At 43.5% G+C, this 12773-nt stretch overlaps 2 protein-coding genes across 2 annotated transcripts in view; one reads left to right on the top strand and one right to left on the bottom strand.

The window, feature by feature from the left end:
* The first annotated feature begins 574 nt into the window (after window positions 1-574).
* CASP6 (caspase 6) lies at window positions 575-10786 on the top strand. Its single transcript, XM_083756841.1, has 8 exons — window positions 575-888; window positions 3637-3678; window positions 5245-5287; window positions 5830-5982; window positions 6984-7060; window positions 8601-8776; window positions 9364-9514; window positions 10247-10786. Exons 1-8 carry the CDS (start codon window positions 846-848, stop codon window positions 10483-10485), a joined length of 924 nt encoding a protein of 307 aa, XP_083612967.1. The 5' UTR covers window positions 575-845; the 3' UTR covers window positions 10486-10786.
* Window positions 10787-11576: 790 nt separating this feature from the next.
* MCUB (mitochondrial calcium uniporter dominant negative subunit beta) overlaps window positions 11577-12773 on the bottom strand; it is a 60992-nt gene continuing 59795 nt past the window's right edge. Inside the window, exon 8 of the mRNA XM_083756795.1 lies at window positions 11577-12029. Coding sequence (XP_083612921.1) covers window positions 11952-12029 — 78 coding nt within the window. The 3' untranslated portion in view covers window positions 11577-11951. The remainder of the gene's footprint in view (window positions 12030-12773) is intronic.

A 12773-nucleotide genomic window follows, 5' to 3' on the forward strand; every position in this document is an offset into this window, starting at 1 on the left:
CTCCAATCTGGAAAGGTCATTTTGAATTCTGATTCTGTCTTCTGTGAATTGCTAACCCCTCCCAGTTTGGTGTTATCTGCAAATTTGATGAGTATCCCTTCAATTCCTTCATCCAAATTGTTTATAAAGACATTGAACAACATCTTTTGCTTCAGGCAGCAAAATGCGCTGGACTGCTCCTACTAACATGCAGGGATTTATGTTTTGCAAAGTGAACCATGGAAAGAGAAGAGGGAAGTCATTGATATTTTAAGGTTGTTTAAATGAATATTCTAAAATGTAAAACAGAAAATTTAAGAAAAATTATACAATAAAATAAAAATAAATTAAGTTGTAGAAACAGGACCGGCCCAGCCATTAGGTAATAGGCAGCAAACCGCTATATATTTATTATCAATGTGTTTTTTAATCCCAGGAAGAGAGCCTGTGCTATTTTTCTACCTCACAACTGGGCCAGCCTTGGAACTACTGTATACACCTTGGGGAGGGGAGGCGGTTGGCATTTGTTGCTTTGCTTGGACACGTCTTGGGACGGCAGGGTTGGGGGCTGGCAACGAAAACAAGCCTCGGGGACAAGCCCTGGCAGGTTCTTTGACCTTCGGAGGGAAGGAACACGGAAGCTTCTTCGAGCTGTGCGTCCAGGCGGGCACCCAGGAGCAGCAGCCCACGCCCCGCCTGGATAACCGAGAGGGACCGAGGAAGATAACTCGGGCTGGGTGGAGGGGGAGAAAAAGGTGGGCGGAGGAAGGCGGCTGCCTGGAGGAGGAGAAACGCTGACTCCGGCAAAAGCAGCACCCAAGGGGGTTCCTCCCTCAGTCTCGGGCGTGCGAGTCGAAAGCCCAGCCATGGCGAGCTCCAAGCGGCAGAGAAACTCCAACAACGGCTCAGGTAGGCGCCGGAAGCCGAGCGCGAGGCGCCCTTTGCGCACTGGTGGAGAAACCGAGGGGCGGCGGGGCAGGAAGCCTGAGCGCGGCCCGGGTGCAGCCGGTTGCGGCTCTTCCGTCCCCTTTGCTCGGCTTCTCCGCCTGCAAGGTCAGAGCTCGGAGATTTCTCCCGGCGGGGAGGAACAGACGGGTCTCCAAAAGGCGCCCCCCAGTAGGAAGGCTGCGCGCCTCCTTTAACCCCCGGAGAGAGCGAGGGATCCCGTGGGTGGGGTTTGGAGTCTGCCTGCGTGTCAACGTCTGAATGGGAACCAGGGGGACACCCAGTCCATTTAAAGCGTATTTGCTCCCCGGAAGAACCCAGGGAACTGCAGCTCACCCTTCAATGAGCCCCCGTTTCCAGCACCCTTTACGAGCCCGCGATTCCCAGGATTCTTTGAAATGGGTGGTGTGCATGCAAGAACTCTCATCCTCGGCAGAATGCTCGTGTTCAGGAAAGAATGGCTTGTGCATCTGTACTTGCATTTAGTGATCAATATATGATACACGGACCTCCTGAGGCTTAGTTCAAGCGGGGGGTGGCACTAAGGGGTATTCTTTTTTTACCGTTTGGGGGCTGGGGAGAGAAAGCAAAACTGCTGTCCACGCCCGCCCTTTGTCCTCCTGGCTTCGAGTCGGCTTCTGTTCGCCTCCTTCCTTTGTTCTTTCTCGCCTTCCTGTGTTTCCTCCCGCTCCGCCCCTCGTTCTCCTTGTCGTCACGTGGCCGCGTCGCTGTGTTTTGGGCTGGGTTGTAGCTGCCGGGCACGTTTGTTGTCGCTGCCGCAGGGTAGGGAGTCGGGTGCTTGGCTGCTGGGGAGAGCCGGTTATTCCTTTGTGCTGCAAAGCCAGCCAGACCCACGCCCACATTTGGGGGGTAACTGGAAAGAACAGTACAGGGTGCGCTCGGCTCTCACCTGTGGCTCCTAGAAGCATAGCTGTCAACTTACAGATTTGAAAATAAGGGACCAGCAGCCTCGAAAATAAGGGACCAGCAGCCAAAATAAGGGATTTTCCTAACACCGGTATGTTCAACTTCTGAGCCCCTCCGAGCCAAAGGCAGAAAGCCCAGCCAGCAGCCAAACGAAGCCTCAAGCGGTGGTTCCCACAGCGCAGCAACCTGGCAAAGGGGATGCAGCAAGGAAAACCACGTCACCTCTCCGCTGGGAAGCGCTGAGCAAAGGCGAGTCCCCAGGCAACGCGGCCGATTTGATCGGCACAAGGCATGCAAGCACTTAGACTCCTTATTGGGTGAGCAACGCAGCCAAGCAACACAACTGGAGCCTCCCTCCTCCCTGGCCGGCAGGGAGGGAGGGAGAGGAGCTGCTTCCTTTGAGACCCGGGAAATTTAAGGGACATCATCAATAAGGGACAGCAGCGGGACACGGTGCTGGGATAAGAGACTTTCCTGCCAAATAAGGGACAGTTGACAGCTATGTCTAGAAGCTGTCAGCAGGTGGCCGCAGCAGCCACACCCCGAGAACATAGCTGTCAACCTTCCCTTTTTTTGCGTGAAATTTGCTTAATCCAGCGCTGCTTCCTGCTGCTATCCCGGATTGTTAGATATCCTGTAGACTGTCCCTGGGACAAGTGAGGTTGCTGATCCCTCATTTTCAAATCTGAAAGTTGACAGCTATGCCTGAGAATGGCTTTGACTTGGCCTGGTGGGTCTCAAACCTTCAGTGAGTTAGGGACTTCCCCTGCATGCGAAGACAGGCTTCTGCGGATTGAGCAGACAAGACCAGTGGTCAAGACGACAGTTTCTGCATGTGCTGTAGAGGGAAGTGAGGGGCAGGTGGGGCTCATCCACCTGGGAAGGTAGCCCATCTAGGAGAAGGAAAACTCTGACCCTAAACCTCTGCTGCTTTGCGGGATATCTTTGGGAGAAGACAAGGCTGAGGTGTAAACCCTATACAAATCCAGAGTGGCGTCCCCAAGATAATTGGATGGCGTCTTCCAGCAGCTCCTGCCAAACTGCTGCCAAATGCATCTCTCTGCTTTCCTTTGAAACACATCAGTGAGACCGGGGGGGGGGGGGGCTAGTCTTGTCCTTGTGCAGCTCAGGACATCCTGCCCAGGTTTGTGCTCCAGGTCACTTCATTGCTGCTAATGCAGCCATTTGACTTCATCCCCAGAGGCACCCTCCATTGTCTCATGTGCCAACAACCATGTGACAGTCCTTAGGACAGCATCAACTTCCATTTTCTACTCCAGAGAAAGTGTGAGCTGTAAGTTTCTTCTTCGTTTTACAGCTCATGATTTCTTTGGCGAAGGCAGGCTATGAGCCCAGGTTTGGTCAGCACACTAGTCCCAATCATAATTGACCTTGCTGCAGCAGGTGGACCAGGGGAGGAGTGTGGTGGCTGTGATTTCTCTGGGAACCCTTGTGTTCATGCTAACCCGTGTTTTGTCTTGGAGTGCATCATAGTTGGACTTTCAATTCCCATCAGTCCTAACCTGCATGGCCAGAGACTAGGTCTTGTATGTAATTCAAGAGTGTCTGGAAGGCTACAGTTTCCCTATCACTGTTCTGCAGGCACACAGCTGCACAAAACAGCATGGACACCTGGCCAAGGCTGGATTAAAGTCTTCTTGAGTTTAATGAGAAGGCAGAATCTACAAAGCCTTGGAACCAACACAATTATATATAGAACTTCAGAAAAGAAGTGAACAGTCTACACTTTTGCTGCATCACTAAATATGTTGTTTTCTGCCATAGGAGAGATCCATGTGGACAGCAAGAATGTACTGCAAGACAGAGGTAAAGTATCTGCTGTTCGTTCAAAATATAATTGAAAGCTATTCAAAAAAGTGTTCTGTTTCCACTTAGAAAGCTTTTCTAAGTGGGAACAGAACAGGGAAGCAAGCTGGAGAAGGAAATCTTCCTCCCCAGATGGGGTGTGGGTGTATTCCTGTGGAGGTGAAAACATTCAGAGGTGGATCTGATTTATGGGAAGGTGGCTCACTCTTGCTTCATTAACCCAAGCTCTACTGTTTGCAAAGGGAATGAACTAATACACATTAAATTTGTAGGCATGGCTGATTGTTCTAATGAAGCTTCACTGTATGTGCATTTAGAATGGAATGTACACGTCCTGTTTCCCCCCCTGTTCATTGCAGGTGCTGTGATCCAACGATACACACAAACCGTCCTCTAAGGATTTGTGCATGTCTACCTATGCAAAAGGGGACACGGGTGGCGCTGTGGGTAAAACCTCAGCGCCTAGGACTTGCTGATCGCATGGTCGGCGGTTCGAATCCCCGTGGCGGGGTGCGCTCTGTCGTTCAGTCCCAGCGCCTGCCAACCTAGCAGTTCGAAAGCACCCCCGGGTGCAAGTAGATAAATAGGGACCGCTTACTAGCGGGAAGGTAAACGGTGTTTCCGTGTGCTGCGCTGGCTCGCCAGAGCAGCTTCGTCACGCTGGCAACGTGACCCGGAAGTGTCTCCGGACAGCGCTGGCCCCTGGCCTCTTAAGTGAGATGGGCGCACAACCCTAGAGTCGGACACGACTGGCCCGTATGGGCAGGGGTACCTTTACCTTTACTTACCTATGCAAAAGACAATTGATTAGGCTTGAGAGTAGAGACAGGAGGCAGAAGTTTCGAGTTTCAAAAAGATTGAGAAAGATAGATCTTTAGATACACTTTCAAGATTTCAACTAGAGCAAAAGTTGTAAAATATTTTAAAAGATGAAATGCTGTTTTTTATTGTTAGCCAGGAACAGTGGAGGGGAAAAGCAGGACTGAAATCTGCACATACCTATTCATGCATAAGTACAATTGATGGCATGTAAAAACTTTCTTCTGCTTTCAGGCATATGATAATACTGGAAGGCAGATAATTAATTTCTGGGATAAGCAATTATTGTCTTGGTGTCAGCCTTCTTTACAGGAACACACAATGTTATTGTGACCTCGGTATATTGGGTCCCCATTTTCACATTTTGCATATTGTATGGGTAAATGCCAGTTTTTTACTTCATTTTTATGTCTTGTATATTTTTATATTGTTGTGAGTTGCCTTGGGTTTGTTTGAGAAAGGTGTCAGCAAAATTTAATACATAAAAAAAAATAGTAAGAGTAGGAGTGTTGTTTGTTAGATTGCTAATTACAGATTTGGGGGCAAGAGTTGCAGAAGCTCCTGATTCACTACAGCAAAATCTTAATACAGGAACAAATCCAATTATCTCAAATGAAAGCATCTTTGGAACATGTTGATGCTACATTCTTTATAAGCTTATTTGAAAAATAGATCATTTATATGTACTTCATTTGTGCCTTTAAGTATATTGAGCCAACCATGTTTTGAATTATTTTCAAATTATAGATGGACAGCAAAACCACACTGAAACAGATGCCATTGTTGAAAGGTAAGGTTCTCTGTTGTCCTTGAACAGCTGTTTGTAGTTGAAAACAAAAAGACGGAAAAGTATTCTCCACAGTATATACTTGTTGTTCTAACCACACCCCCAATATTTACTGGATCTCTAATAAGTATGGCTGTGCTCTGAAGTGTTCACAATACAAAATATAACTTTTTTAGGAGCAGCCAAAATTGTGCTTGCTGATTATTTGACTTTTATAACTGGGTTTATCGTAGAATTAAGAGTTGTCAGTGCTGCGTAAATTTTCTATCCTAAAACAATGTGTTTATATTTGTGTGTGAGTTTAAGAGAAACTCAGTGACTGGACTATTTTTGTATGGAATAAATCCTGTTTGATTGGCAAAACTACAACTGGCATATGGAACTGGGACCTGTTATTTTAGAAGCATACAAGTCCTTGGGCCATGTATAAGTAGTTGTACAGTTCTTTGGATCCTGGCTTGATCCAGTGGATTCAGCAAGGTGGTGTGCATATGGGAGAGAGAGGGAGACTGGGTTTAATAACTGAAAACTCCTTATTTTTGTAGAAACATCCAGCTTTTTGATCCAGCAGTGGAGTATAACATGAACCACAAGAGGAGGGGACTTGCTCTGATCTTCAACCATGAACGTTTTTTCTGGCACTTAACTTTACCAGAGAGACGAGGCACCCAAGCTGACAGGGATAACCTAAAACGCAGGTGTGGAGATGTTCTCAAATTATTTTTAAGCATATGTGAGTTTGTGGGCAGAGTAGGGAGAATCCAGTACAACTTCATGCCATTTATACATAAAAATACCAAAGAATGAAGTTTCTTAAAGACAAAATCATTGTGTATAAAAATGATGAAGCCCACTTGGGACTTGCCCTGACAATGAGTACACTATAAGGACTAAAAAAGCATGAGCTGTGAAGTCCACAGTTCAAATGCTGCCTCAGACATGTTCTTCTTAGTTGGTCATTATGACTCAGAGTCTTTTCCCACTGGCCAATATACAGGTGAACATTACAGGTGCAGTTCAAAGAATGACTATATATAAAGCACTTTGAATGTAGCTTTCAAACCTATGGCAACCCTTCCCATGTTGACTTGTCTGTCACAAGCCACCTGTGTTTTGCAGATAAGCATGACGCCACATGAACTGAAAGTGTACCTTAGAAGACACCCAGCCCAGTCTTCTGGCTGCACATTATTTTTCTCTTAATTTATAGACCACCTACTTGCCAAAAATGGCTTCTAAGCAGTTTTGAGTTTAGGATAGGAGTACACAGAGCAACCTGTTAAGAGTTGTAGGAGAGAAAACACTTTATTTTCCCTCTCTCCTTCAACCAATAAATTACATGGCAGATCAGTAATGGGGTGCAGAGGGCAGAGTGTTAAGCTATCAATATGCTTTTTTGATCCAGTATTTGCTTTGAGAAGTCCCAAGAAAGCTTCGAAAGGAACCCCTGGTTCCTGTTCAATTAAGATCAAGCCACTCGTAAACTGTTTCCCAGCAGATTACTCAAGTTGGGATAGCTTTCTCTTAAAAAAGTAGTTTCCTTGCCTATTCCTTTATTGCTGTATTGGAGAAACCATGTCATATGAAATTGGTTAGTTATTAGTACCCCACACATTTATAATACTGCATTTTCTCAAGAAGAGAAAAATCAAGAAACAAATTCAACTTGTAAAACTTTTCTTGTTCCTGTTTATACTAGTTTGACAGAGCTTGGGTTTGAAGTGAAGTGCTTTGATGACCTTAAAGCAGTTGAAGTGCTGCAAAACATTTACAACGGTAAGTGACTTTGCTTTATTTACTTGAGTAAATTCTGTTATGATTGTTATACAGCTTTAATAGTGAACGTGTTCAACTTAAAACCTTTTGTTTAACCCTTTCTTGATAAAAATGTGTTACAGGAAAAAAAAAATTTTTTTTGAAACTGTCAGAGTTGCTTGGTTTCCTTATGAGAGTTGAACTGATCCAAAGTATTTAGATCAGGCATAGGCGAAATTGACCCTCCAGATGTTTTGTGACCACAACTCCCATCATCCCTAGCTAACAGGACCAGTGGTCAGGGATGATGGGAGTTGTAGTCCCAAAACATCTGGAGGGCCGAGTTTGCCTATGCCTGATCCAGATCGACAAATCAATAGCTGAATTATGACAATAGCAATAAGTAAGAGCAGATATGATGGCCAAATATTTGAAAGGCTGCCACCAGGATGGAAACACTCATGTTTTCTGTTTCACCATTAGGAAGAAAGGTGGAAAACTGTGTTGTGATAGTGGGAGACTTACTCTCCATTAGAGTAAGTTTCCTACTACATAGTGGGACTGAATGACCAACATCAGGGATGCTCTCTAGTAGTGTATTCCAGCATCAGCAGGACGTTGGAGTAGATAGCCTTCCAACAATGTAAAGGAGCGTGTTTTATATTCAGTGAATGAAACCTGCTGCTCTGGTTGACTTAAATCTGGAAAGTTGCAGCAGTGATATCAAGTCGGAAACAAAGCTGGGTTTGAACTGCAGTTCCAGAACAGCCAGAATGCACCAAGTAGGCTCTAGCAAAATTGTGATAAGAGACTTGCAGCACAGTCTCATCGTGTCTACTTAGAAGTAAGTCATAGTGAATTCAGTGGTGCTTACTCCCAGGAAAGCGGGGGTAGGATTGCAGCCTAAGGTACTAGAATTTGAGTGGGAATGTATCTTTGAATTAGCAGGCAATATCGAAGTAGTTTAATAGCCTTTCCAATTAAGTCACCTGACTCTAAATAAGCACTTGTTCCATTCATAGTACTCACCCACACTATGAAGAAAGCACTGTTTGCTCCACCCATAGTTCTTAATAGTCTCTGCCTGTAAGGAGCCTCCTTTCCTTACCTTGAATCCAGATACAGCAATAGCCCAAGCAGTAGCTTTTTGGGTACCCGAGTCCCTAGAATGGATGCTTATCAATCCGGCCTGATGGAGGCAACAAGGTCACCTTGAAGCCCATGTCCCTTTCATTCTGAACACTTTCTGTCAAGAACCTCTAGTTTTGAGGTTTAGTAGGAATACAAAAGGGCAGCTGTGCAGGATTCAGGGCCCCATGAGGAATTTGCAGAGGTGCTGGATACGGCAGACTTCCAATGATACAATCGAGAGCAAAATATGGTTCATATTTTCAATCCATCTTAGTATTAAAGAGCATGAGCTATTTTTCCCTTTTAGGGGTGTGGGGATAGCTTGGGTTTGCTAAGCTCAGCTCCAACATGACCCCAGGGTACTTTGTTCATCACTGCTTTACCAACCATTGCTTTTAAAATAAGGTTTCTCAATGGCATTGTTTCGCAGTATCCACAGACCAGCATGAAGATGCAGACTGCTTCGTGTGCATTTTCCTGAGCCATGGAGAAGATGATCACGTTTATGCCTACGATGCTAAAATAAAGATACAGGAATTAACTAAGATGTTCAGAGGAGACAAATGCCCAAGCCTAGTTGGGAAACCAAAAGTATTTATAATTCAGGTGAGAAAGTGGAGCTCGTGAATTAAACCACAACATGATTCCCTCCAGGGGTTTTGGGCTGGAATTCCCACCAGTACCAGCCAGGTCACCGCCAGGCTAGCGAAGGCACGAGGAGACAGTTGCATATTTTATTGGAAACAATACAGAAATAAAGAAAAAATGGAAACACAAAACCCCCTCCTCCAACTGAATAGGCAATGGCCCAGTTATCTGCTGCTTCTTGCAGTTCCTGCCCTCAGTTCGGGGTAGACAGAACTTCATGTGTCAGTTTATGGAAAACTCTTTGGTATCACAGAGACACCTTTTATTCCCTTGCTTTTCTAAGTATTGCCTTGGTTTATGCATATGATAGGAAGTACAAAGCATGCTTCTTTCTAAACTCAATTCTAAAGTGAAAAACACACCCTTTTTCCAGTGTTTGCTGCACTTTCTAAACTGAGTTATCCTACCAAAAGACTCAGCAAAGCGTAACCAAATATTTAAGTATATATTCAGTGTATGTCAACAAAGGCAGAACTCTGAAGGGTTCTGCGTTGGAATGGTGTCCAGCTGTGAGACTTCGTTTCCAACCGTTTCTCCTCCCACAGGCATGCAGAGGAGATAGGCATGATGACCCAGTCCTTCATCGTGACACAGTGGATAGCAAAACAGAAATCAATGAAACACTAGTCGATGCTGCTGCTGTATATACACTGCCTGCTGGTGCAGACTTCCTCATGTGTTACTCGGTTGCAGAAGGTAAAATGCACCCCCCCAGGCTGTCTGTAACTGCTGATTCCTTGAAATAGCAGTTATCTACAAAAGAAAGAGACAATTTTCTTGAAGTTAGTCTCTGTGTATACTTGTATTATTGCCATGTGCAGGGTTGCATGCTATATTTGCGATAAGAAAAAATGTATGCAAAAACCACCCATTTCCTTTAATAGGAGTTGTTCGTGGAAGGTTCAAAAATTTGGCTTGAGAAAGTAAAAAACCAAAAACACCCTCTGTAGCTCAGAGGTATCTCTGAAGCGTTGAGACTAGACTGCTTTAGGCAGGTTACCTCAGTTCAGAGTTTTTAAGTACCTGCCTTGGGATTAAAGCTTTGTCCAAAGTGGATGTACACCTGTTGTCTTCTGCTGTTGAAGGTGAACACTAGGATTCTTGCTGCAAGGTGTACTCATTAATAGTGCAAAAAATATTTTTAAGCCCTTAATCATTCTTGCTTCACAAATGAATATCCCTCAAGACCAACTAAGGCTGCAGTCCTAAGCATATTTATTTAAAAAGTTCAGTTGATGACAAAGGAAACATGTTTTTAGATCAGGGTGTGTGATTATTTTCAGCTTTCCTAAAGCATGGAATTAGGTTTAATAATCTCTTAGATTACTATTTGCTAGTTTAAAAATAATAATTGAATGCAGGTTCAGATTGAAGGCTTTTCTGCAGACATGACAAAGACTTAATACCCTTTCCCCCTTTTTGCAATAGGGTACTATTCTCATCGCGAGACTGTAAATGGCTCTTGGTACATTCAAGATCTGTGTGAGATGATAAGAAAACATGGTTCTTCCCTGGAGTTCACAGAGCTACTGACGCTGGTTAACAGGAAAGTGGCTCACCGCAGAGTGGATATGTGCAAAGATCTTAATGCTATAGGGAAAAAGCAGATTCCTTGCTTTGCATCAATGTTGACTAAGAAGCTGCATTTCTACCCAAAATCAAAATAACACTGAAGAGCAGTAACGAGAGGTTATCTCAAACTACCCACAATCTTGACATATGGGGTAATAGATTCAGGCTGCAATCCTGTACCCTTTTACCTGGGAGTAATCCCCACTGAACTCAATGGGGTTGCTTCTGCGTAGCTGATGTTTGGAAATGCACTGTCAAGCATTGTCAGTGTGCACTCTTTCAGTTTGCTTAAGAAATCACCCTTGTTTTTCTTGATCAACTAAGACGATTTGCAAACTACAAAGTAGCAATAATGGAAGACCCAAGTAACCAAATTACAACCAGCAAGGTCTTTTTTTTTAAAAAAAAGTGATTGTAAATATTGTAAGATAATTTCAAAAACTGAAAGACTTTTTTTTTTAACTTGTTAGAAAAATTGCAAAAAGAAATTTGAAAGGAAGTTGTACAATGCTGAACATTCCATAAAATTCAACATTTCTAAACCGGAAGTACTTTTTATGCACTGCATTAGAAATTATTGGATTAGAAATCAACATTATACTTACCCAACCTCAGAGAATTTTGGAAAATGAGTCATTCTTTTTACATTTGAGCAAGAAAGAAGCAATTGCATTTTCAAGTGCACGAGTTTGCAAGCTTCATTTTGAAACTTTAGATTTTGTACTTTCTCCCCCCCTCCCATACAATAATGCTTTTGTAGGGATAATTTCCATTATCTGACCTCATCCCCATACTTTAGCCTGGCAAATACCATTTGAACACTGTCAGACTCTGTTGTGCAACTGCCACTGATTGGTGTAACTGGCTAGTACGGTCAAAAGAGTTCCAGGCATCCCATTTATAGTTCAAAATTATTATTAAGTGGCTTGACCTACTGCAGGCCATTAGCTATTGTTTTATAGGTGTTAGGACATGTACTGTCTTGCTCTCTGATGTTGGGGGTGGTGATGTTTGTACAGGTGAGTTGTGCCTCATGGACTTTGCATCTTAAATGTAACAAGAAACTTTATATGTTTATAAAAAGCCACAGACTCTGAAACTATTTGTGCATGTGAGGATTTCTGAAAACGTAGGAGGTGCTCTTTTTTGCAGAACATATCTTAACTCAGAAAATAAAATAAGCCCCAAACAGCAATGCATTTTTTTATTTACCTTATTATAAAGTTACATTCAAATAGAGGGGTTCCAGATTAAAATAAAAATTGTAAAAATCATTTTTGTCTCTTCTTTCAATCAAGTATGCATTATTAATTCAACAGTAGCTGCTACATGTTTCTTTTTATTGTGAACAGTATTAAGAAACAAACTATATACATGGGGAGTCTGAATTTCTTTGTAAAACATGAAAAAGAAATCTGTTATCAGGAACAGTTTTAGCTGTTCCTTGTAGATTTCTTCACCCCCCAAACCCCTTCAAAAACAGAAGGACTACATTAGTCCAGAATACTCCAGTTTCAAATCTTATGAGGCAATTCAACAAGGCTAATTATTATGAAAAAAATTAATGTTTGTCATTTATTTCTTCGATAGGAAGACGCAATTGTAAGGGATTCTTCAGCCGCCTCAAGGATTCTTCCACCTAGCAGTGAGAAGAGAGAAATATAAACTGGTGAGCTTGCAGTTGTGAACCCCTTCAGAATCTTTCTGATGCCTAGTTAATGCCATCTGGATGGCTGTTGGCATTCAGTCATGCTACAAGGCAAAGAAGGGGTTCCTCAGAGGGAAACTACAACAAATAAAAGCAAATCAAAAGCAGAAAAAGCAATGCAAAATACACAAAATGCTCACCCAATAAGGACCACGAGAAGCACTGCCTTAGGAGGCAACTTAATTACCAATGGCCTGAATAAACAAAAAAGGTCTTGGCCAGGTGCCTAAATGCTGACAAGGACAAAGCCAGGTGCATCTCAAGGACACCATTCCACAGATACCACTGAAAAGCCTTTATTTTTCATGTGGTCCAACTCTTCCTCCAAAAATCTCTGCAATGTTTTCCACCTCCCCTAACTCTAAGATTAGAAATTTGTTTAGTTGAAGGAAAAACAACCGTGGGGCATAGGTAGAGAGGAATAAACCAGGAACTGGTTTTATTAACTCCCACCAATTATTTCACTGCACTTGAGTGCTTGCTGTAACATATAGTTCTGGCCCTTAGGTTAGTAGTTGTATACATTTATATAACCTTGAGCCTAAGGCAGAGGTGGGAAACCTGTGGGCTCTAGTAATTTCTGGACTGAAACACCATCTCTGAGTTGGGAGACTGACAACAACTGGAGGGACACAGATTCCCCATCTAGGCCTAAGGAACTGGATAGTTTAACTG

Source organism: Podarcis gaigeae (assembly GCF_964106915.1).
Source record: "Podarcis gaigeae genome assembly, chromosome: 9".
NCBI classification, from domain to species: Eukaryota; Metazoa; Chordata; class Lepidosauria; order Squamata; family Lacertidae; genus Podarcis; species Podarcis gaigeae.

What these genes read in the sequence shown, in the direction of transcription:
- CASP6 (XM_083756841.1), top strand. Translation starts at nt 846, where the DNA reads ATGGCGAGCTCCAAGCGGCAGAGAAACTCCAACAACGGCTCAG. An exon ending in AAACTCCAACAACGGCTCAG is followed by an intron (nt 889 to 3,636) that starts GTAGGCGCCGGA and finishes TTTCTGCCATAG; the next exon opens with GAGAGATCCATGTGGACAGC. An exon ending in CAAAAGTATTTATAATTCAG is followed by an intron (nt 8,777 to 9,363) that starts GTGAGAAAGTGG and finishes CTCCTCCCACAG; the next exon opens with GCATGCAGAGGAGATAGGCA.